Raw genomic sequence first — 25,278 nt, forward strand, 5'->3', positions numbered from 1 at the left:
CAATAAATCATACTCATAAAAATGACAACGATATACTTCAATCTACGCCACACATTGAAACACACGCTGCTAGCTCTTGGTTAATATAGTCTTAACCTTCTGAAGCGCGTATCCATGAAAAAACAACAATTTAAAGTGTTTTCTTAAAATGTATTTAAATAATTTTAATTAATTTTTAATAAAAAATAAATTTTTTGTATATTATATATTTTAAAAATATAATAGAAGCAGTCGTGTTTAGTTTTTTTATAAATTTTTTATTACGAATTTAAAAACATAAAATTTCTCATATTTTTTTAGAAAAAAATACTTAAAAAAACTAGATAAAATTATAATATTCTAAATTAGATGCTTCTTTATCTCCATTTTACACTTCCATTGCACAAGAATAATTTTTAAATTAATAAATGCATGCATCGTGGTGATCAAGAAAGCGAAGTTCATTGTCATTGGATGAACCGCAACTCCAACGTCCCATCGTTATTTCCTTGCAATAACTTATAAAGCTGGACTCTAATCTTACTGGTTGGATTTCTGAATGTTCGAGTTTTGAAATATTAAATCACACACACACACACACACATATATATATATAACATATATATATATATATATATAGAATTTGCTTAGAGTTAATTTATTGGGGTTGCTCCTGAAAACTTGATAGTTTGTTAATTAGGCCTCCTAGCTAGCTACTATAAATATAGGATTACAACTGGTCTTTTTTTCAAAAAGTCACGGTGGTCATTCATTTGTTGGGTGCAATAACTGTCTTTTGTTGAATAGAACAATTGAAATATGACATTTGAGCTGTTATATAGTTTAAAAAATTCCGTTACTATTAACTATGCAATTCTATCTCAGATAGATATATAAAGATAAGAATATAGTTCATCAAAGCATATTATAAGATTATTGCTCAATAGTGGACCATGCTTTTCGTGACTTTTCGAAATCTATATTGGTATATTTTGTGACACGATCTTATTTTATTTAATATTCAATTATCATAAGTCAGCATCGTATGTATATGCATAAAACTTTTATTAATTGACGATGTTCGCGAAATAAACTTGTACATGAGTCGGTTGAAACACAATATCTCAAACCTTAGTATCTGCCGATTAAGGCTGGGGAAAGACAATATTTTGGCAAGCACGACCATACTGAATTTAAAAAGTCAAGCAGACGAAGTTGATTAAATAGTTACAAAATTCCGCGAATGGTTTGTTATAACAGTTGAGTAATTGCGTTTAATTCTCGTAAAATTAGTTTTTGTACAAGATCATGTGATACAAAATTTTGGTGAGACGGTCTCATATGTAAATTTTGTAAGACGTATCTTCTGTTTGGTTTACTCATGAAAAAATATTATTTTTTATTGTGAATATGAGAACGATTGACTTGTTTCACGAATAAAGATCTGTAAAATCACATCACAGATCACTATACGAGGAGTTTTAGAGGTGATTTCGATCTGACACAAATTCGAATTTGCCTGTGCGTGACTTTTTGATTATCATTTAATTTTAATTCGTTAACCAATGGAACCGAATTAATAGAATTTTTTTAAGCTAATCGAACCGAACTTTTGACAATTTAAAATAAAAATGTGAATGGAATTTGTAATACGTATGTATATATGGCAAACACAACCTAGAAAACATCTTGAATGGGATGCACACCTTCCTAATTTAATTTGCATGTCTTTTTCCTAGCGTTGACTAATCCATACATTGGCAAGAGCATAAGATTTTTTTTTAAAAAAATATTTATATCAGGTTGAGGTTTATATGGTCTCAAACTCAGAACCTGTCCCATTTTCGGGATTCATGGTGCTACTGGGCCAAGAAACACCTACGAAAATCTTACACTAGGTTTTATCAACGACGGTCTAATGTATATGATCGATTCTATTTATATTTGAAATAAAAAATAATATTTTTAATATAAAAATTAATATTATTTAATGGATCGTGTTTGATAAGAGATCTGTTTCACAAAATTGATCTGTAAAATGGTGGATGATTTAAATATATGTAATACACGCCGCATTGATTATGTAAATAATTTAGGCGCAGGAAAAAAACATTAACAAGAAATGACAAAGTAATTCTATGTTATCAACCACCATGGGAAGAGGAAACCAACGTCGAAATCGAATATTACAGCCGAACATTAATGTATATATATTAAGGTCAATAAAATTATTAATTGATAAAATCAAAACCCATCATTATCTACATTTAATCAATTAAATTTCGTGGCAAATCACGAATGATTACGTTAAAACGATAATTCTTAGGAAGACCGAAGATAACGTATCAGGTCCAGGTTACAAAGCGCGTGGGGACATTTTACCACATAAATTACCTTAAATTATTATTATTATTATTATTTTTGCTTTTGTCCGATCTATATATTTTCAACCCGTAAATTTAATCGTATATTCGTGATTTTTTTAATAAATTTTTTTGTCCTATATCTATTAATATTTGCAAATTTAGTTTTGTATCTTGTCTTTAATCACGAGTCAAATTAGTCGGGTTTAATTAATAAATCTAGTAACGTACGTAGATAAATATGAATTTGTCTAGAATTATATTAAGTAAAAAAAATTATTTTTATATTTTTTATTAATATGTTCAAGAAGTTTAAATATTACTAAATTTCACAACTTTAATCATGTATGTGTATATTGATCATATTAAGTTGATACATGTAATCGGTAATATTAATTATTATTATATCAAAATTGTCACGCCCCGAGCCCCGGCTCGTGGCTGCGTGATTGTACAATGAGCCCTTATAGCAACTAATTCGTATTCGTTCTCGCTTTACAAAAATGATTAATCCAAATTGCTATAGAAGTCCATTGTAAGCCATTATAAACTCATTTTAAATATTTCATTTTTAAGATGTGGAACAAGAGTATCAAAAAAATTTCTTACAATATTATATTAAAATTTTCTTACACTTTTATTTACTTATTATTTTTTATATTTTTTATTGATGCATATATAGAATTTGTTATTTTTCATTGCAATACTGTTTTAGATAATTAATTAATTAGAATCAAACGATTTTAACATTGATTAATAATCACGTGAAAGCGCATTTTAATGGTAAAAAGTTATTATAACTATTATACGCTACAATAATAAAAATTTAAAATTATCTACCTCTGTGTATCTTTGACATATAATCCATACTAGCTATGAACGCAGACGATAATTCACGTGCACATATTTTTAACGTAATTAATTTTTTAAAATCTTTAACTGATTGATTAATATTAATAAATCATTTAAGGTTATATTTGGATTTCAATTATATTTTACCGTCAACAATAAAACAACACATGAAATATTAAATTAATTACATCAACTAAAATGAATTTCAAACATCTATATTATTAGGTGACCTTGAAATTCATTTTAATTAACATGGAATAATGTATAAAAATGAAAATGATGAATTTGAAGATTATGGTTTTATTCACCTAAAACTAAAAATAAATAAATTTAAATATATTTGAAATCCATCGATCCAAACGCAACCTCAATTTTTTTTTTGGAATTTACTTTGTTATAATAACTTTTGCAAAAACTAGTGTGAGACGATCTCACAGGTCGTATTTTGTGAGACGGATCTCTTATTTAGGTCATCCATAAAAAATATTACTTTTTATGCTAATAGTATTACTTTTTATTGTAAATATCGGTCGGGCTAACCCGTCTCACAGATAAAGATTCGCGAGACTATCTCACAAGAGACCTACTAAATAACTTTTATCGGATAAAAGACTCTAGTTTGTTCGTTCATTAAAATGACAAATGTAGTTACTGTAAGAAATTTATGCATTATATTAATATATAATAATATAGATGTCGTCGAAATCTTAAACCTGAAAAAAATATCGAGTTTGAAATCTAATTATAAAGATAATCTCATCGAATTCGAAAAAAAATATAATATAATTTTTTTGTTGGGGTTTAAAATGTAAATAACTATTTTAGTGCATCTATTCCGATGGTCAGCTACCCTGCATAAATAACAGATTTTCGGAAAACTCTTACCCCCATTCTCCCTCACGAGTTGCAAGTCTTCGTTTCGAGCTATTCATTTTTAGGGACAAGCTGTAATGATCCCCTTCTCTTTTACTTTTTATTTTGGTTTTGCGACCGCTCATAGTTCTCTTAGTGTATGATGGATCTATATTCTTGTCTGAATCCCTTTGAAATATTTGTGGGTTTGCTTCGGATTCTGAAAATCTGTTGAAAATTGGATTTTTGACGTTTGGGCTATTACGGGAGCTCAATTTATTGTTTGAATGCTTTTTACTTTGTAAAATTTCTATTTTTACTGATGGGTTTTCTCGAGACCTGGAATTTCGTGCGGGGATAGAGGGATTTAATTAATTTTTGTTCGTCCACTCTTAATGGGTTAATCCCCCAAAAATATCCTGGCGTCCATAGTGATGAAAATCCATAATGAGTGCAACTAGGCTCGGCCCTTGAGCCTGGTGTGACACCCATCGAAGAAAAAGTGTTTATTTTTTTAATCAGATCTTAGCGTGGAAATAAAAAATTTAAGAATGCTGGATAATAATTTGCATATTGATCGATGAGAATTTTCTATTGTTATTTAATAGTTAGTAAAATTTGTATTGGATTAAATGAGATGAAATTATATTTAGATATTCTGATCATAGTCCATCATTCTTTATGGCGCCTCATGGAAAACAGGGTGGGCGTCATGATTCAGACTCTTAGATGAGTGGACTCAGAGATTTCCGTTTATTTCAGATCGAAATCTTATCTTAAGACTAACTAAAAATAAACTTTAATCATTTGTTTTTCACCCCAGAGAGCGGCTTTACATCCCCTCCATGGCTCCATGCTCTGTGGTTTGCAAATGTTTTGAATTTTGAAAACAATATGGCATCATGGTGGATGAAATTGCTTTTTCAATCGACCCTTATGTTGACATGTTATGTCTGTTCTTGTTACAGTATATTATGAAGTATAATATGAAAGTTATCTTTTTGCCAAGAGTCGGTCATTATATTCAAGGTTGAATTTTAACCAGTTTACCAACTAATTTAGCTGACGTATTTTCAAGAACAAATACCGCTCGACTGGCAAATTGTTGGTCATTTTTTCCCTCTGGATATCGACTATTGTCACCTTTTCAGCTCTAATCTTTGCAGGACATGGGAAATTTGTTCTGTTGTGTTCAAGTTGACCAATCGACGGTTGCTATCAGGGAAACATTTGGAAAATTCGACGATGTCCTTCAGCCAGGCTGCCACTTGCGTGCCTTGGTTTCTTGGAAGCAGATTGGCCGGTCACCTCACCCTCCGGCTGCAACAATTAGATGTCAAGTGTGAGACCAAGACAAAGGTCTGATAACCTTGATCATAGTACAAAACCATATGCTTCAAAACTAGTTCACAACCCCAACAATGTTAATTTCATGATACGTGAATATTTATTTTTAAATCTTCGACATGCTTCGGTTGGTATATAGTTTACATATTGAATTTTTGCTGATTGTCATTCAGGATAATGTATTTGTCAACGTCGTGGCATCAATACAGTACCGTGCCCTTGCAGACAAGGCGAATGACGCTTTCTACAAGCTCAGCAACACAAGAAGTCAAATTCAGGCCTATGTGTTTGATGGTGCATTCTTGACCTCATACTCATTAGTCGCTGTCATAATGTAGATATTTATTTATTTTGAATCTAAAGTACAACATCATCAGATCTAAAACATTTTTGTTATCTGATCATTCAGTGATAAGAGCAAGCGTTCCAAAACTCAATCTTGATGACACATTTGAGCAGAAAAATGAAATTGCTAAGGCTGTTGAAAATGAACTCGAAAAGGTAAAGTATTTAACAATGATAACTGATCACGTGGTCAGACTCGGATCTGATTCTTCACCATTTGGAATTGGTTTTGTGATGGTTGTTTGTTTGCAGGCAATGTCTGCTTATGGGTATGAAATTGTTCAGACGCTAATTGTCGATATTGAACCAGATGAACATGTTAAGAGAGCTATGAATGAAATCAATGCAGGTAAAAATATAAAATATTCTACAAGACCAAATTCGATCCAAGCCTTTTCAAATACTCGTCATCCCACCTCTTTTTTGGGTCGAGCCATGTTACTCATTTAATTCTCGACCCATTTTCAATTTAACAGCTGCTAGGATGAGACTTGCTGCTAATGAAAAAGCCGAGGCTGAAAAGATTCTGCAAATCAAGAGAGCCGAAGGTGAAGCTGAGGCTAAGTATCTCTCTGGTATGGGTATCGCACGGCAGCGTCAGGCAATTGTGGATGGATTAAGGGATAGCGTGCTTGGTTTCTCGGTTAATGTTCCCGGGACAACTGCGAAAGATGTAATGGATATGGTTCTTGTTACTCAGTACTTTGATACGATGAAAGAAATCGGGGCTACATCTAAGTCTTCAGCTGTATTTATTCCTCATGGACCGGGTGCGGTTCGTGATGTGGCAACTCAGATTCGTGATGGGCTTCTTCAGGCTTCCCACCCTGATTTGTAATTAATATTGCCAGTGTGTTAAATATCTCGGTGTTGCATCTCATATACATCTAGTTTTATTTGTTTGATTTTGTGTATGCTTCGTTTCTTGAATGCATTTGTGGTCTATTATCATGTTTTGTATATGAGCTACTGCAGAAGTCTTTGATAAGAAAATTGTCGTGTTAAGCTTCTTATTGTCTTCTTTATTTGTAAATTGTATTAGATGAGATTTGTAATAGTGAAATTCTGTTGACGGTTATATTTTACTTCAGACCAAGCAAATGTCAAAAAAGCAGTACAAATGCAAAAGAAGTACACTTGAGAAACATACAGGTTAAATGTAGCAGATTTACATTGACATGCACATATGTTCAAATCAAGAGTTGTTTTGAACCAAACAAATTACATTCCCTTACCGCAAAATAATCTAATACAATAATACAAAATCCCGCCCACTCCTACCGTGGAGATCACTAAAAATCTAAGGTAAATTAATATCAACAAATAACATTGGCATCATGACATCAGTGGGCCATAAATCGTAAAAAAAAGCAGATAGACAAACGAAAATGAGGGAGACGACTGCTCCCACCGGCCATCTCTCCCCCTCCACCACCGACCAGCCGCAAACGTAATGAAAATGCTTCATGCGCTTGCTGGAGGTGCAGCACTTGAATGTGCTGCATTGTTGCCAACTTCACTTAAAATCTTCAAGATTTCGTCTTTCTTAAGCTGCAGATCTTGCATCTTATTCTCGATCTTTTCAAGCTTCGCCCTCAACTTGCTGGGATCCGTTTTATCCTCAGGATTCTTATCCTTCTTCTTATCCTGTGCACCATCCTTAATTTTCTTTTTCTTGTCTTTGTTGTCTTTCTCTCCATTTTCCGCCTCCCCCTTGTGCTTATCCCTTCTCCTTCTTTTCGTTTTTCTGATCTTTCTCAACTTTGGCTGCACTGTCATTCTTCGGGTCTTCTGTTTCTCCCATTAATATTTGGTCAAGATCAACTGGCCTCTGCCATTAAAAACATCAGCTCAGAATCAAGATTTTAATGCATGCATGCAAAACCAATAAAGTCTTAAAAATAAGAGCTCAAATCTATATTAAATGAAGTATAAAATGATAGCATTTGAACACTTTCTGAACCATTTCTTTTTCCTAAATGAAGTATATTAATCATTTTATATGTTAAGTAGCAAACAAGCAATTCTATAGAATGAAAAAGGTACACAGATAACCTGAACTATCTTCTGATTTTGATGAATTTTTATGTGTCAATGTATAACATACAACTGCATTTAGTTTATATAATCTGGCGAACTCCAAATTATGTGTCCGATTTTTATGCATTTTCAAGTAATTAGTCTTTGGTCTATAATCTTCTCCATGTATACTATCACTCCTACCCACAATTTCCCTCCTTTTCTGCCAATCCTGTCAAAATTGTTCTTTTTAATTTTCTTTCACCTCTAGCGGTGTTAAAAAAGTACACTAATTACTTATGTCTTTTGAATATAGAAGATAGGAAAAATTAATATTAAATCCCCCAAACAATCTTTTAATTTTAATGCCAAATTCATCATGCCAAAAAAATTAATAGATATAAAAAGAAAAACTAGTGTTCTAACAAAATAACACATTTTGGTTAAACGATATTTTATCTAGCTATTTATTCTATAGATTGTTCTCTTGATAATATATATTGTATCGATATGTAGATTACTATTTTTGTGATATAAAATTATTTAAATCGAAAGTTAAATGCAATTATGGAAAAACTACAATTTATATTTTTGTTGTTTTTTGATTTTGGTTATGTATGTTGTCTAATTTCAATTTAATTTTTTTAATCGAAAATGTTGATGTGATATATCAATGTCCATGTCGGAGCCATGTAAGCATTGTATATGTGTCAAAAATGATTATAATTACAAATATAGTAAATCAAGACCAAAATTTGATAACATAATGAACAAAATCAATATATAAAACTAATATTGCAAAGTTCTCAAACATTAGCACAATATTATATTTTCTTTAATTAACTAATTAATTTTAGGAACAACATTTCTAGACTTCAAATTTTTTAACAAATGATACAAGGAATTATGGATGTAAATGAACCACGCGTTTTATGAGCTACTCGAAGATCGGCTGAATAAAAAACTCGTTCAAGATCGTTCGTTAAACTTATCGAGCCAAGCTCGAGCTTAAGGATATTCGGCACGTAAGCTCACGAGCCTATTCGTAAGTTCGAGCTCGGCTAGTTTGTTGGGCTGTGAGTTTAGAATAACTCAAGCATTGAAAGACAACTTTTATTGTCCCACATTAATATCTGACTGAAAGATAAGCATTTGAAATGCTATAAATGAGAAGTTTATCGCCTTAATCATATCTTAGGCGGTCTTTTGGCTAAGAATGCTATACGAGCTCGAAAATTAGTTTTTTAAATGGGCCTAGCTCGAACTAGACTTGTTAAATATGATGAACGAGCTATTAACGAGCCGAGATCAAGCTCAATACTTTCAAAATGAGTCGAACTCGAACCTCATGAAAAAAACTCCAATTGAGTTCGAGTAGCTCGAGCAGTTGAGCCTATATACACCTTAAAACGAACCGAGATACCTATTTCTCGGCTCGGCTCGACTTGTTTGCATATTTTTACATAATGAATTGATGGGGAGAGAAAATCATTTTATTTAGAATCTTAACATAAAGGACGTACGAATAACTGTTTTTTAGAAACACTAGTAAAAACTACATATCACAACAGAAATCAAATAAGGCCGACTAACCTATATCAATACTGAAAAGTGGTTGCCCACCCATATTTTCCTCCAAGCTTCTCATTCTCATATTTCTTTTCTTCCACTAATAACATATCCATTCGACGATTGGCCTGAGATTCATCAATGGAATTTCTAATTTAGGCGTTGGTAATAATGTTGGGATAAGCCTTCTCGTTTTACGAAATTGTATTAAAATATATGTATATATATTGCCCAAAAATATAGAGTAGCGAAAGGTTCATACATTCTGATACAATAATGGAGGTCGCCATTAGGTTTAGGTGTAGGTCGCTTTTCTTGATTTTATCTTTTATAGTTTTAAGCGCAACGGCGAATAATGCCGATATAGATGACAAAGTATGGAAGGAGCGCGCAGCTGCAGCGAAGAAGGCCGCTCGCCAAGCCTATCAACCGGACCCGGAAATAGTTACGGATAATCTCAACAAGCACGTTCATATGTACGTTGTTCGTTAATTTATAGCAATATGGAATCAAATGTTAGCGTTCAATGGTGGAGGGAAAGGGGCCCATTATGGAATCAATTTTTTGCCCCCTAAATCTTAAATTATCGCTTGATTCGCCCCCGAAAAAATATTATTTTAAGCTTCACCACTACTATATATATGATGATGTTAATTACTATGTGTATGCACTCTGGTTTCATATATAAAGGTACGAGGAAGGCGACAATAGCACTAGGAGAGGGTTAAGAAAGTACGATGGTGCATGCATGGCTACAAACCCTATCGATCAATGTTGGAGATGTGACAAGAATTGGGCTAGAAATCGGAAGAAGTTGGTGGATTGTGTTCTTGGATTCGGTCGTCACACGACAGGAGGTAAAGCCGGAAAATTTTATGTCGTGAACGACCCGTCGGACAATGATCTCGTAAACCCGAAACCAGGAACTCTAAGGCATGCCGTGATACAAGCACAACCACTATGGATCACATTTGCACGTGATATGGTGATCAGGCTGACCGAGGAGCTTATCATGACGAGCAATAAGACAATAGATGGCCGTGGAGCACAAGTGCACATTACCAATGGCGCGGGCATAACCCTACAATATATAAGTAATGTCGTAATCCATAATATCCGAGTTCACGACATCAAGAAAGGCAGTGGAGGCCTCATTAGAGATTCTGCAACTCATTATGGTTTTCGAACTAGAAGCGATGGAGATGGCATTTCTCTCTTTGGCGCGACGAACATCTGGATCGATCACGTTTCAATGTCGAACTGTGACGATGGACTTATAGACGCCATTGAGGCTTCCACTGCCATTACCATCTCGAATTGCCATTTCACCAGCCATAATGAGGTAAATTGCTTAATTAAATATAGGTGAAGAATTACTGGGAGCCGAATGATACATATTATAAATATTATAAGTGTCATGTTACACCCTAGCTCTCATGTAAAAAAAATAAAATAAAATTTCATAATTTTTTAGAAGCCTGATGATGAGCTTCACCAAAAATACCCATTCGACTAAATTTCTCGATATCCATCAACAAGTTTTGTGGCGTCGTTGGAATGTATGTGATCGTGATGTATGCAGGTAATGCTGTTCGGAGCAAGTGATAGTTACTCGGACGATTCCATAATGCAAATAACCCTAGCTTTCAACCACTTTGGCAAGGGATTGGTTCAAAGAATGCCTCGAGCTCGTTACGGATTCGTACACATTGTTAACAATGATTATACTAATTGGTTAATGTATGCCATTGGTGGAAGCCAACACCCTACCATACTCAGCCAGGGAAATCGATTCATTGCTCCTCAGAATCCCTTTGCCAAAGAGGTAATGTCTTCTGGACCTATGATATGTAAATGTAGTCATTGTATCAAAGTATAATCATTATTAAGATCTAAATTTATACTATGTTAATCGGATATGGAAGAACTTCATGTTTAATGAGCCCGTGCCACGATCAAGACGGCGACGCCAGCAGTGCGAAAAATCAAGTCCAATGTTAAGAATTAGGATTATGCTACATGTACAATATAGTGAGACCTGCACCTTGAGTTTCACATTGCATTTGAATTTACAAAATTATCCTGAATGCACTTTGAAAGAGTTTTTTTGTAATTTTAAAGCGAATGTGTAACCTTCATTGTACATATATAATTTTCCTAAGAATTATATTATTCCATGCTAATCACATTGCTAAATAAATGAGTACACAATGATGCCCTAACAGAAATTCCATTGTTTCAAAGCTATATTGTCTATATGCATCTTCATGTGGATTTAATGTATATTAATTGAAGGTAACCAAGAGAGACTATGCGCCAGAGAGCACCTGGAAGAATTGGATATGGAAATCTGAAGGAGATCTCATGATGAATGGGGCTTTTTTCACTCAGTCCGGAGATCCAAACCACAAGTTCGTGGGTGGACGCGACACTATTAATCCAAAACCGGGTGTATTCGCAAGCCAGCTCACAAGATTTTCGGGTCCTCTCGATTGTATTAAAAAAAAACCTTGTTAGAAACAAGTTAAGTAGCAATGCATGTGTACGTAAAAAATTAAATATGTTTAATTTGTATAGTAAATGTAAGGAAACTAGTTATCAAATGTCAAATGTCATACATATGTTGTGTCATACATATGTTGATTAAGTTCTTGAGAGTTTTATATATGTACTTTGGAATGCTCTATGAGTTAATTATCCGATAATGTTTTGTAAACTTCTCGCTTCACGTTGTTCTTTCCTGAGCATGAGGGGGTGTTAAATGTTTCAGATCGGCTGAATTAAGTCTTTGAGACTTGTATATATGTACTTGAACAATCCTCCCTCATTGAGCTAGATTTAAGGTTGAATTAAATTCAAGTCTCAATCTTAACATCAAAATATATTATTCAGGAAACATTTTTTTATCCTAATCAACTATTCAAAAAAACATTTTAACGCAATAATATTTTGTGTTTGTAGATTTTGCATTTAGTTTCTGAAATACATTGACATATTTCAAATAAAATTAATTAATTATATACAAAAAAAGTTCCTAGTTTTGTTTAAATTTATTTTAATTTAATTGATAGTAATATAAAAAAAATTTCTTAAATTTATTTACTTTTAAAAAATTAATTAAGAGAAATTGTTTGAGAAGTACTCCATCGTACATATGCTTTCAAATTTCTTAGATATATGGATATGCGATTACGTACATTTACAGTTTTGTTCAAATATTTGTCATGATATCGAAAAACAATATATCCACACCTACATACTTAGTTACTTGCACTTTGTTTTGTAGGTTCAAGAAAAAATCTTTTAAACCGAATACTTTGAGGAAAAAAATTCTAAAAATATGGAATTATCTCAATATAATTGTTTAGGGTACACTTGGTGGATGCATGGGACAATAGAATAATATTTTTTTAAGTAATAATTAAATAAGATATTGGATTCATTCCATAGCAGGTTATTTTGATGAATCTGGTGGAGTGTCTGCCAGTGACGATAGTGAGAGTTTTCTAGGGGGTCCGTGCTCCTGATTAACGTTTAATGAGCCAAAAAATCAGGATTTATTAATGTAAACAGCGAAAACGATTAAAATATTTTCCTTTTGGGCCAATAGAAATTTCGACATGACCTCCTCGTAAGTAGGACATCTCAAAAATTTCCAAACAACACAAACAACATTTATATACTCGAGATAAACTCATAACATCAATTCACAAACCTATAGCTGCACTGGCCAGGACTAGCATATACAGAGCCGACAAGGCTCGTTCACATAACTATCAATTCAAAACATCGTAAAAATAACAGTACAGCTACACATGGCATTCCATGGCAAAAGTATGACTCCATAATAAAATATCTGTGAACTCTCAATCACAATCCAACTACTGGGCACCGCTACCTGACGCTCCACCAGACGCGTCAAATCCTCCTGGATAACCTGCTATGGCATCAAAAACAACCACAACATAAAAAGAAACAAGGGGTCGGGCCCCAGTACGACGAACCAGTAATATTACGACAAATATAACTGACACGAAATAACATCAAGTAAAATGCGATGCAATGCAATGTAATGCAATGCGTGAAAGGTAACAATCGATAACGGATACCAAACGGAGTCCAAATGAATAACATCAACAACAGTAACAGTGGCCACCCGTGCCAGGAACGTAGCAACGCAACATCATGTCGTCACTCATCCATGCACGTAGCATCGAGGGTACGGTAGCTACCCGCTCAGCCCTCATGCAAGTCATCAGGAGTGCTAGTCCTACCCACCCGCTCTATCGATGACGCAACAACTCGATAGATCAATATCAATAGCAATCAAAGGAGTCAAGGCTCGAAATGCTATGCACTAATAGTATCAACTCAAATAAATGCATGAATGCAATCACGTATTCACATAAGCACATAAGGCACGCTACAACTCATTACAAAGTACTTAACGTCATTTCACATCATACAGACGTCATAATAAAACAGTTCATGCGTACCTCAACTGACTTTAATTTACCACAAAATATCTTAAATCCTCAAGAAAGTCCTGGAAATGTCAACTCAGACAAATCACCTGAATATTAATTTAAATGGTCTTATTATCATATAAAAATTCCAGAACCATTTAAATTCACTAAAAAATCCAATTTCAACAATTTAGGCATTTTAAATTTCTAAAATCTCAATGTTCGACTAAAATGCCAAAAATCAATCATTTCTATTTTATCGTCGCAAAGCATCGAAATAGTTGATACTCGATTTATTCATCTCATTAATTCAAAAATCCCTTATTAAATATTCTGAAATTTGTTCAATACCTCGAACCAACTCAAAGTTTGTACCTACATCCAAAAATATAATCAATATCAATATTGATATTAAATTTAACAAAAAATAGAGCAACCCTTAAACAATTTCTGGAATCATAATATATACCTCAATATATATATATATATATTAAAACGAAGCCTATGACCCAAAGAACAAAAGCCCTCAATCAATTTCCGAACTCCGGCGACGTACGATGACGATTCAGCGAAGAAAGGGACGAAGAGTTTTCGAAAAATGTCGAGAAACACTTCAATATGGGTACCAAAACGTAGCTCTAGTCGAGAGCTTTCCAACCATATATTTACATTAATTTTTGGATGATCGAAATGGCCACAATCGATGGAAGAAGATTTGAAATTGAAAAAGAAAAAGAAAGAGGAAGCTTCGGCCGATGGAGAGAGAAGAAGATTCACAATTATCATTTCATTTTCATTTTTTTTTAACTTATTCCTAAATGGGCTGGGCTTTGGGGTTCACTTGGGCTGGGCTCTCACATTTTCTTTGTCGTGTTTCTAGATATAGGTATTATACTATTGAGTCATGCATTTGTCGGGGAAAAGCTACGTGTAGTTGTACCGATATCTTTACGATGTCCTGGATTGTTGATTGTGTGATCGAATCTCGCCTACTCTGCATGCATTTAGTCATGGCTATTGCAGCTATATATATGTTTGTTGATTGATTATATGACTTTATTTTCAACTATATAAATTTTTTAGACAAAAACTTGTGTGAGACAGTATCACGGATCGTGTTTTGTGAGATGAATCTTATTTGGGTCATCCATGAAAAAATATTACTTTCTATGATAAGAGTATTACTTTTTATTGTGAATATCGGTAGAGTTGACCCGTCTCACAGATAAAATTTTGTGAGACCGTCTCACAAGAGACATACTCTATTTTTTTTTCTATTTTCGGAATGTCCTATCTAAAGAGAGGTAATGTCGAAAGATAATATTTTTAATCACTTTCACTGCCTACATTAATTAATTTTAATTATTTGATCATAAACTTTAGAGTAGGTCTCTTGTAAGACGGTCTCACGAATCTTTATCTATGAGACGGGTCAACTCTACTTATATTCACAATAAAATGTAATACTCTCACTAGTAGAATTTTTGGCTTTTACTTCGCCACTCCTTACTTCGACGATTATTAAGTATGAAGTAGTATATATCAATCAACTTCGATAATAACACCAGCGAAGTAAAACATTATTTTTTACTTCACAATTTTAAAAACACGGGCTTCACTTCTAATTTTTTGTAATCTTTTACTTCGACAGAGTAGTTTTGATGAAGTGAAAAGTTAAAAAAAATTTTAAATTTATATTTAGTGAAGTAAAAAATGAACCATAAGTTTAATTAGTTTTCCTTAAATGATGAATTAATAAAATACTAATTAACTCGTCGTATTAAAATTGTGTCGAAGTTAAAGAAAGAATTTACTTCACCCCAACTCAATAATTGTGAGTCGTTCTCTATTAATTACTTCACTACAACACAAAAAAATGAAGTCTTTAAATTCACTACTTCGTCATTAAAGGTAAATTGTGAAGTAACAAAACTTACAAACAAAAAAAAGATGTAAACCGTCGCTAATTAGATCGGCGACTGTTTTATAAAAGGTCGCTAATTAGCAACGGTTTTGTTCTAACCGTCGCTTCGCTAAATAAATCGACGACAGTTGTAAACCCCGTCATTAATTAGCGGCTTATTTATTTAACCGTCGCTAATAGCGACGATTTATAAATTTCCGTCGCACATTGCCTATAAATACACACCTCCCCGGTTTTCTTCACAACGCTTTTTTTCTCTCGGATGGTTTTAATTTCGATTTAGATTATATTTTTTAGCTTCAATTTTTAATTTATGATCATGAATTTATCGCAAGGTTAAATTGTTTTATAAATTATTTACAAATTTAAAATATGATATTTAGATGTGTTGAGGATATTATTTAAAAATATGTAGGAATAATTATAAAATTTGAAAACTAAATTTTTTTTAAAAAAATTTAGTTTAATTAGCGACGGTTTTATGAATTACCGTTGCTAGTTAGCGACGGTTATATAAATACTGTCGCTAATTAGCGAGAGTTTTGGTATAAAGGGTCGCTATACCAAAACGGTCGCTAATTACCGACGGTATCTGTTGGTAGCGACGGTTTTGAAAAATTCGTCGCTACTTAGCGACGATATTTCCATTAGCGACGGTTTTTTGAAAAATCGTCGCTAATTAGCGACGGTCTGTCTTTCCTAAACCATCGCTAATTGGAAACCGTCGCTAATTTAATACCATAACACCGAAGTCGTTCGCATCAATTACTTCACAAAAATACAAAATTATGAAGTTATACAACGCATTTATTTCGTCATTCTATATAAACTATGCAGTTATATATAAGCTATTTCTTCTGCAGTTTACGAAATCGACGATGTAGAAGACGTCGTTTTACTTCGTCATCGGTCTAATTTTGGCCAAAGACTTCGCTAATTTCTTGGATACGATTTCGATGATAATGCGAAGTAAAATGGTACCCTATTACTTCACGTGCGTCTATTTCGGCAATTATCTACCTATTATTTCATTTAATATGCGAAGTAAATCAAGGAAATTCTACTAGTGTCTTAGCATTAAAAGTAATGCTTTTTCATGAAGGACCAAATAAGAGATCCGTCTCACAAAATACGATCCGTGAGACCGTTTCACACAAGTTTTTATCTAAACTTTAATCAAGAGGACGGACTCATACTCAGAGATTGTAATTATCCCTAATTTTATGACAATATAATTGATATAAGCGTTTACTAACTATTTTATACGAGGGCAGTTTCCCTTATTACACGGTAAGCCGGTTAGGTATCCCCCACGTAATCGTACGCGTTCAGACTTCAGATGGAATGGACCTTCCCTTGCTATTCAGCTGAATTTTAAAAGCTTGACCTCCCACTTCATGCCATAATTGACCGACTGATCTCACACGTTTTTTAAATTTATTTTTTTATGTTTGCGTGTGCACACGACAGATTATCAAATTTATTACAATAATTATTATATATTATAAGTTTTCGGAGTAAAATAAATCATTTATACAAGATAAAAAAAATATTAGAGTAGAAAATAAAACGTTTTTGAAATTAACTTAATTTATAAAAGTTTTCTTGTACATGGAATTAAATGTTACCGTTCCAAACATTCTTAGTTGTGAAACATGTTTGATGTACATACGTACGTACCATATATACATATTTGAAATTGAAATTTATTGTTTAAAAAATTATATACAAAATTTGTTTGTGCCAAATACTAAAGATTAAGGACCTAACTATTATATATAAATATATTTATTTTAAATTTTATTTAGAAAATATTATATAAAAAAAGAGCTTAAGATTTTATTTCTTTATACAGAAGATTATTGAGAGTAAGTCTCTTTTATCAGATTATATTTTGGAAAACTCCATTTTTTCTTTATGTCTACGGTGAAGCCAAGATGGAGACGAAACCAGCTGGCCAGATGTTTATGACAAAATATACGTTTCGATGGAAAAAGTCTAATTAAGTATATGACGAAATTGCATGTTCATTTTATCAGAAAAGTGATGGAATAAAGAAATAATATACAGAGAACAATATCATTTATTTGTACACTTTATATTATCCCAATACTGCTTGATATAAATATATATATATGTGTGCGCGCGCGCCTTTACACAAGGAATTAAAAACTTGTGCGATCACAATTATTTGGGTGATTGAAGGAAGCTTAAGCAACGGAGAGCATGCATCTGATTAGGCATTCCGAAACACTGCATTTCCTTAAGTAAATTCACAAGTTTAATGGACTCCACTTGCTGCCACGACAGGCTCCTCACGTTTCATCAATTTTGTGAACTGTACAAGATTTAGAAACTTTTGATTAATCACAGATAAGCTAAGGGTTCGAGAAAATGTTACACGGAAGAATTTGTGCAGCAAAAAACTATAATCGTTACGGTATGCAAATTAAAGCCGGTTGTGTGTTCGGAGATGATGAAATATTAATACAAACCTGTGAGGTTTTGAGCTCCAGTTCCTTCCATTCCATGGATGATTTACTTCCTTCTACTATACCGGTTCCCGCGTAGAGTATAGAACCGATGTCCTAACAAATCGAATCAGCATCATATTAAGCATCGATCATGCACGTACGACTATAAATTATTTTTATGCAACGTATGGTATGCTCACCTTGCCGACCAAGGCTGATCTTATTCCAACAGCGAATTCACTCTCTGCACCACCAAACCAACCGACAGGACCAGCATACATGCCTCGGTCGAAGGATTCTGCGAGAATTATCCGAGTTGTATATATATATCGTACACAATCTTGCGTTTTGAACTGAAAACATAAGAGCTAAGTGTATCGAACCTAACCTGTTTCGGTTATAAAAACTCGTGCTTCTTCCATTGGTTGTCCGCATACGGCAGGGGTTGGATGGAGAGACGACAAAATCTTGAACTGCAAATTGTATTCATAATTAAAGCCTTTATGAACCGAAAAAAATGAAAATGAAGAGCAGTAAAAAAAATAGCGTGTCATATAATAATTATAAGAAAAATTGAAACAGTTATATATGTAAATACCTCATCATCCTCTCTGCCAAGTGTGCCTGTCAATTTAGCGTAAAGATGTTGTACTCGTGGAAGTTTTCGTAGAGCTTTGTTTGGTTCGACTACTGTGCTGGAACATATAGCCTTGAGATTCAAGAATTTAGAAATCAGACGATGTTTTAATTAATTAAACCTTAAAAATACGAAAACAAAAATTGTTTCTCTCTGCTAATTGAAAACTGGACTTACCTCGAGTTTTCTTCTTATACTTTCTCGTACTACAGCGAACTCGTGGTGATCTTTTGGGCTGCAAAGGGTTCAGATGGAAAGGATTTAGTTCGAATGCTTTAAGTAGTAGTAAAATTACACCTATATATTTAGTTGAGATTGAGAATATATAGAAAAATAACCTGGAAAGCAAATCCTGTCCTATTTGTAAGTCTAGAGCCTCGGTTGCACCTCTAGCTCGTGTGGCAGCCAGCGCGTCGCTGCTGACGAGAAGCCCATCTCGAGAAAACAGTCGTTCGGGCTTTTCAAAAATTGAAAAAATATGTCACACTCTTGTCTTTATAATGAATTTCATGCACTACTAAATACATTGAATAAAGGGTATTCAAATATTTTCATAATAATGAAAAAATATATATGAACTACTCACAGTGTTTCCAATGAATGCGGGTGCTTCCGGAGGTTGAAGACAAAATTGATATGAATTTTTCCCTTCAGCCTGTAGGGACTCCAACCACATTAATGGGTCAATTTCTATGTTCGTTAGCACTCGGCTGCTGCGTGCGAGTACGACCTTGTTCAATGCTGAATCTGTGCTCCTGATCAAATTTAAGGCTTGATTCACAGCTGAATCCCAAGATATTTGGTTGGGAACATGTGTTTGATCGAGTAAAACAGCTGGAGTTGCGTTATTATTTAGCTTGATAACTGGGGAAAGCTGCAGCAAAATATATATATATTAAGATCAAAATTAATTAATCACTGTCTAAATGAAGTATTCAAGTATAAAACTATTGTAGGTTCAACTTTAGAGCTCAAACTTTTGATAAATGTGGTGTGCAACATGAAGTCAGTGCAGATGATATAATTTCGATACCCTAAATACCCTAATCCTTTATATTTTATGAAGTTCTAATTCTTGGTATGCTTATTTCTTGGCTTTTATTATTTAATATCCAACGTTGAATTTCCAAGTGTAGAATCTAGGTGCTTTTGGTGTTGGCTTATGTATAAGGGAACAAGTTAGTTAAAGCTTAAAACTGTTATCTTCCCCCCGTTCAAATTAAAGAACTTAGAGGTAATAGGATAAGTGGTTTCTAAAATTGTAGCTACGTACCTGCCACATTGTGGCCTCAACCGCAGCAACGGCTTGTTCGTATGTCGTCGAGAGTCGATTGTCCCAAGCAACGGTTGCAGCAATAATCGAGTATCCTTCAAACTCATCGAGTTCAACCTGTATTCATCATATATGTATTGAATCTTAAATTGCACTCTTGTACTGAGATTGTGAAAGCACGTAAAGGGTCTTAAAAATGTTCTTACTTGAGGAACCATGAAATAGAAAGAGCCAAAATCTTTCCATTCGGGGGCAATATTAGCCCTCGCATCAAAACGCATCCCTCCATAAGCACGGATCAAAGGAGACGTTTTCGATAAGAACCTGAGTTTAAACACAAGCATGGTTTTCAGCAGGTTATGAACTCGAAGAAATTTAAGAAGTGGTTAGATGCTATAGGTCAGATATACGAAAGAAACAAGAAAAATATTATGATACCTTTTGATGGAATGCCAATCATTCACAGAGAATGAATTGAGATGGCGGAAAGAAACTGCAGAACCGAAACCAGCAACACTAACTAGCTTTTCTTGATGACCGTTGGAAGAGTCTTTTTCATTTTCAAGTCTTGAGATAACGTTAGATTCTCGACCGGAGAAGTAGGTACGAGGGTTAAGAGGGTTGTTCTGAGAACGAAGCCAGTCTAGTGCTTCTATGTGTTGTTGAATGGGCACCTTCACAAAACCATCACAATTTTTAGCTTAGAAGAAATGGTCGTTTTGAAATTTCGTAGACCAAGAAAAGGAGTTTCTAGGACATGTAGAAACATGAAGTACGTACCTCAAGTCGGATTATTCCCGATTCAAGCTGTGAAGGGTTTGATTTTAAGTCGTAGATTGCCGAGTTGAGGCGATCTGCGGCCAAACCCGGGGTTGGAGCCATCGGAAATGTTTTAGTTTCAATGGTGTCAATCGGGGCTCTAGGATCGTCAACTTGACAACCACTTCATGGATAGTGAAGATAACTCCTTGCACTTCTGTATGTATTCATTACGAGAAATAAATAATCAAACGTTTGCATGGAATCCAATTCAATATATTTGCATGGATGCATATATATATAATATATTTCTTCTTATGAAAAAAACCCCATATATCTTTAAGTTCTTACATGATAGGAGAAATGAACAGAATGTTTTGCGAACGTGGTCGGGGACGAAGACGAGGATAGCTTCCTGGAATCGACGTCGGAGAAACGTGCAATACAATGCTTAGCAACCCCAGCCATGGATTTATATGACAACTTTTGACAGTACTCTTAAATATATGTTAGTTTCTTTGCTCTATATCTTTCTTGCCAAAGTTGTGAGCCATATAGAACAGAGCTTGAACTGGTATTTATACAAGTAAAAGACCTAAGATTTGAGCCCGAATTCACGCCACACCTGACTTGGAGTCTGACTAGTTGTAGTTAATTATTAATTAATAATATCATCGACTATAGCCATACATTAAATAATATATACCCCCACAGTGCTAGAAGGATCAAAATAAAATCAAAATTTTATATATTAATATTTATGAATATTGGTAGATACTTTCTTCCTTTTGAGGGAAATGGTACATAGTTTCCGTAAATAGTAAATCATTTAAATTTAAAGAAAAAACGAGTGTTATTTGAAATCATTTTCTTATATACATTTCTCAAATGATATATGAGTTCGTAAAGTAACTATTGTACGAAGTAAAAGTAAAATATGTTATGCGGAATTGAAGAGAAATTATTTTGAAAAATGCATAATGACTAATATTGGTCAATATAAGTTAAATTTTAACGTGTTAATTTCACTTGTAATACTCGATCCCCACGTTAGACCATCGTTTCCCTTCCAATTTTTTTTTTTTTTTTTTTTTTCCAAAAATTGCATGCTGTCCAGGACTGTGATTCAGTGAAAGCGTCATCGCCTATTTTTTTTTTTTTAAAAAAAATATATTTGTAATTCTTTTGAATTTATTGGTTCACTTATTGAGAACATGGTCCACTCCTGGAAGCATTGGCCATCTGCTGTTGTATTTTGTTGATTTTAAGATTAGTTAATTATATATGGTAGTGTATTATTGGACTAAAATAAAATTGAAACAATTACTCAGACTAAATTGTATTTTTTAAGGCAGTGTCTTCTCTGGTGGCTGTAAAAGAACTAATTCCAGGATCAGTCTTTTTTGACTTGAGACATTTTATATATAATTTGGCGCTAATGTGACCAAACATCTTCCAAGAAAGCGCATATATATATATATATATATATATACATATATATATATATACAGAGGTGGTCTTATCAGACACAGCCAACCTCAATCTTGGTAAAATAAAAATTGGATCAACGAGATTTAGTGCGTAAGTTTTGTTTAAATATACAGCAGTAGTCGATCAAATTAATTGTTAAATTTTTATATTACGATATGGTCGGTCATACGTTGCCCATATCGAAGCCTGAGTTGTCACATGATTTACATGCATGGGTTGTATTTTGTTGAACATTTTACCATAAATCAAATTTCCTATCACCTGTAGTTAATCTAATTCCCAAGTTCGAACGATACTAAGTTCGAAATTCAATTATAACAATTTCTTTTCAATCCAAAACACCCAACCAACCCAATTATATTTATATATAGATGACAGTTATTCATAATAATAATAATAAATTGATGAAAGTTGACAGAAAAAACAAGATGAAAGTTTGAGATATTATTATTGTTTATTTATTTATATTTTTCCATTCAATTATTGAATTCCACAAGCATGTGGAAAGTTTGCACTCTACAAGGGGGGTTTATGCTAAAAATTCAAAATATTAGAGGCACTTGAATCGTTCAAAAAATTAAATAATAACTAATATATTTTTGTAAAGGAAAAATACATCGAATATATGTTGCTCGATAAAAATAAAAAATAAAAAAAATTAGGATATTGTACATCATAATTAATAAGGGACGTTTGATAATTCATTCTTGTAAGGAATGTATATAAATAGTCGCATAAAAAACTCTCAAATAACTGAAATATACATACGATATAGGTAGAGTCTACGACGTTAATGCAAATAGTCCATTTCGCCAGCGTTAGTTAAAGAGTATTAGTTCGTTTTATATTCTAATATATCAGTATTTTGTGTTACGCAATGTTTGTCATATTATTATCTTTTTTGTGTAAAAAATATATATTATTTTATTACGATATTATACTTATATGTTAGATAAGATTTAATGAGATAATTTGAACTTTTAGAGAGAAAAAAAATCAGAAAAAGAGAGATATATACAAAAATTATTAACAAACACATAATATCAAGGTTAGCAAACAAATATCATTAAAAGGCAAATGTAAAGAAACTTTGATGTCGCATTGACATATCGAAATTAGTTATTATGAGGTGCTAAGTTTAATTTTATATATATATATATATATATATATATATGCCTTTTTAACAAATTTGAAGTTATTTTTTATAAAAAAAATTATATATTAAAAAAGTTCAACATAATTATTTATCAGTTTGATTAATAAGTAACGATAATTCAGATTATTTCGTGGGAAGACGTAGTGCTTTGCAACAAAATAAATGGAGATATATTTCACTTCCGAGAGAAGAAAAAGAAAAAGAAAAGAAAAAGAAAAAAAGCAATCAATAAATTTGTGAGAATATATACTCAAAATTGTTGTTGACAAGTTCCAATATGGTAACATAATAGATGCATATAAATAGCCTCACACACCTATCCCTCGACGTGTGAGAACTTTCATTTCCATTCTCAAACAAAGAGCGACTTCCTATGGTCACAATCCGCACGTCCTTTTATATCAAGACTGCAAAAACAATATTAAATATCTTTAGGTAAAGATTATCGCTCAACTAAACTTTGAAGCTCAACTCTTATTTATATATGAGTGATTTCGTGTCTGTGAGGATTTAATAATTTAGAGTGTATATATCACATATGTATCCTTATACTTGTGTTTGCTCTCATTCTAGCGAATTTTAATTATATAGTTGTTCATGCTTTGAATCTTATTCAAAAGCTAATATTTGATCTTCAAAATATATTTATAAACTTCAAGAATGATATATACATTAGATATAATAATATAACGGTTTACTTAGGAGTATAAACGAACCGAACACGTTCACGAACTTTTCGAGCCGGTTCGAATAATATTTGGTTCGAATTCGAAATTATCGAATTCGAGCCGAACTCGAACATGTTCGAATATTTTTCGAATCGAATTCGAGCTAAAATTATATTGTTCGATTGTTCGCGAACTTTAGCATTATATTTAAAAAATAAATAAAATATTATTAAATATATATATAATATTATTAAGTATATATATATATATATAATAATATATAATATATTATATATAATATTATAATATATATAATATTATTCGAGTTCGAATCGAATTCGAACTCGAGCCTCAATTCGAATCGAGTTCGAATCGAAAATAATAAAAGTTCGAGTTTCGAATCGAGCTTTCGAATATGTTTATTCGAATTCGAGCTCGAGCTCGAATAGTGAAAATTTCATAAAATTCGATTCGATTCGATTCGTTTACAGCTCTAGGTTTACTCCTTCCCAAAAGCAATACTGAATCATTTCATTCTGATAACCGAGCTGATCAATTCATTGAAAAACCATAATTATTTTACTCCTTCCCAAAAAGCAATAATCAGAGATTCAACGCTGCATTGTATAACACGAACTACAGGTATGCACATTTTGCGTGAGAAAATCAAGAAACGTAAAAATAAATAAATGATGCAAATACCAAGATTTCAGGGTCCATTGAGATTCACTAAAAATTGTACATTCGATTTGTATTACTAGTCCGTTTGATGAGATGGAATAAGTAAGCTCGTACCTTTTGGAAATGCTTCTAATGATATATATTCATACGAGTAGTAAAAGTAATATTTTTGACATATAATTAATATTTTTATTCAAAATTAGCATATATTACATAATACATAAAAAGTAATATTTTTCATGAGTCAAATATTTTTCACCCAAATAAATATATATTGAACAATACTTATTCATAGTATAACTAACTAAGTGAAAAATTAGACTTTGTATATAAAAATTAATATTTCACATGAATTGAATCGAGTCGAAAATCGATATCACAAAATTGATCCTAGAAAAAAGTGTCACGAGATTTGTCTTAACG

General features: G+C 32.7%; 1 protein-coding gene, 2 long non-coding RNA genes and 2 pseudogenes across 3 annotated transcripts; 2 read left to right on the plus strand and 3 right to left on the minus strand.

The window, feature by feature from the left end:
* Positions 1–5,212: 5,212 nt before the first annotated feature.
* LOC142553246 (hypersensitive-induced response protein-like protein 1) lies at positions 5,213–6,743 on the plus strand (annotated as a pseudogene).
* A 599-nt stretch (positions 6,744–7,342) lies between these two features.
* Positions 7,343–7,845, minus strand: LOC142553247 (uncharacterized). The gene is made up of 2 exons (XR_012821921.1): positions 7,794–7,845; positions 7,343–7,569 (listed from the first exon to the last, which is right to left on the minus strand). It is a non-coding gene; the product is annotated as an uncharacterized LOC142553247 (long non-coding RNA).
* A 1,702-nt stretch (positions 7,846–9,547) lies between these two features.
* LOC142553245 (pectate lyase-like) lies at positions 9,548–12,042 on the plus strand. Its single transcript, XM_075663369.1, has 4 exons — positions 9,548–9,802; positions 10,017–10,668; positions 10,909–11,151; positions 11,622–12,042. Exons 1-4 carry the CDS (start codon positions 9,603–9,605, stop codon positions 11,841–11,843), a joined length of 1,317 nt encoding a protein of 438 aa, XP_075519484.1. The 5' UTR covers positions 9,548–9,602; the 3' UTR covers positions 11,844–12,042.
* Positions 12,043–12,979: 937 nt separating this feature from the next.
* LOC142554449 (uncharacterized) lies at positions 12,980–14,258 on the minus strand. The gene is made up of 3 exons (XR_012822193.1): positions 14,144–14,258; positions 13,823–13,899; positions 12,980–13,263 (listed from the first exon to the last, which is right to left on the minus strand). It is a non-coding gene; the product is annotated as an uncharacterized LOC142554449 (long non-coding RNA).
* Positions 14,259–17,727: 3,469 nt separating this feature from the next.
* Positions 17,728–21,418, minus strand: LOC142554450 (isochorismate synthase, chloroplastic-like; annotated as a pseudogene).
* Positions 21,419–25,278: the final 3,860 nt, after the last annotated feature.

This window comes from Primulina tabacum, chromosome 8 (assembly GCF_025594145.1).
Source record: "Primulina tabacum isolate GXHZ01 chromosome 8, ASM2559414v2, whole genome shotgun sequence".
Classification (NCBI taxonomy): domain Eukaryota; kingdom Viridiplantae; phylum Streptophyta; class Magnoliopsida; order Lamiales; family Gesneriaceae; genus Primulina; species Primulina tabacum.

What these genes read in the sequence shown, in the direction of transcription:
- LOC142553245 (XM_075663369.1), top strand. Translation starts at nt 9,603, where the DNA reads ATGGAGGTCGCCATTAGGTTTAGGTGTAGGTCGCTTTTCTTGATTTTA. An exon ending in CTCAACAAGCACGTTCATAT is followed by an intron (nt 9,803 to 10,016) that starts GTACGTTGTTCG and finishes TCATATATAAAG; the next exon opens with GTACGAGGAAGGCGACAATA. An exon ending in AGAATCCCTTTGCCAAAGAG is followed by an intron (nt 11,152 to 11,621) that starts GTAATGTCTTCT and finishes TATTAATTGAAG; the next exon opens with GTAACCAAGAGAGACTATGC.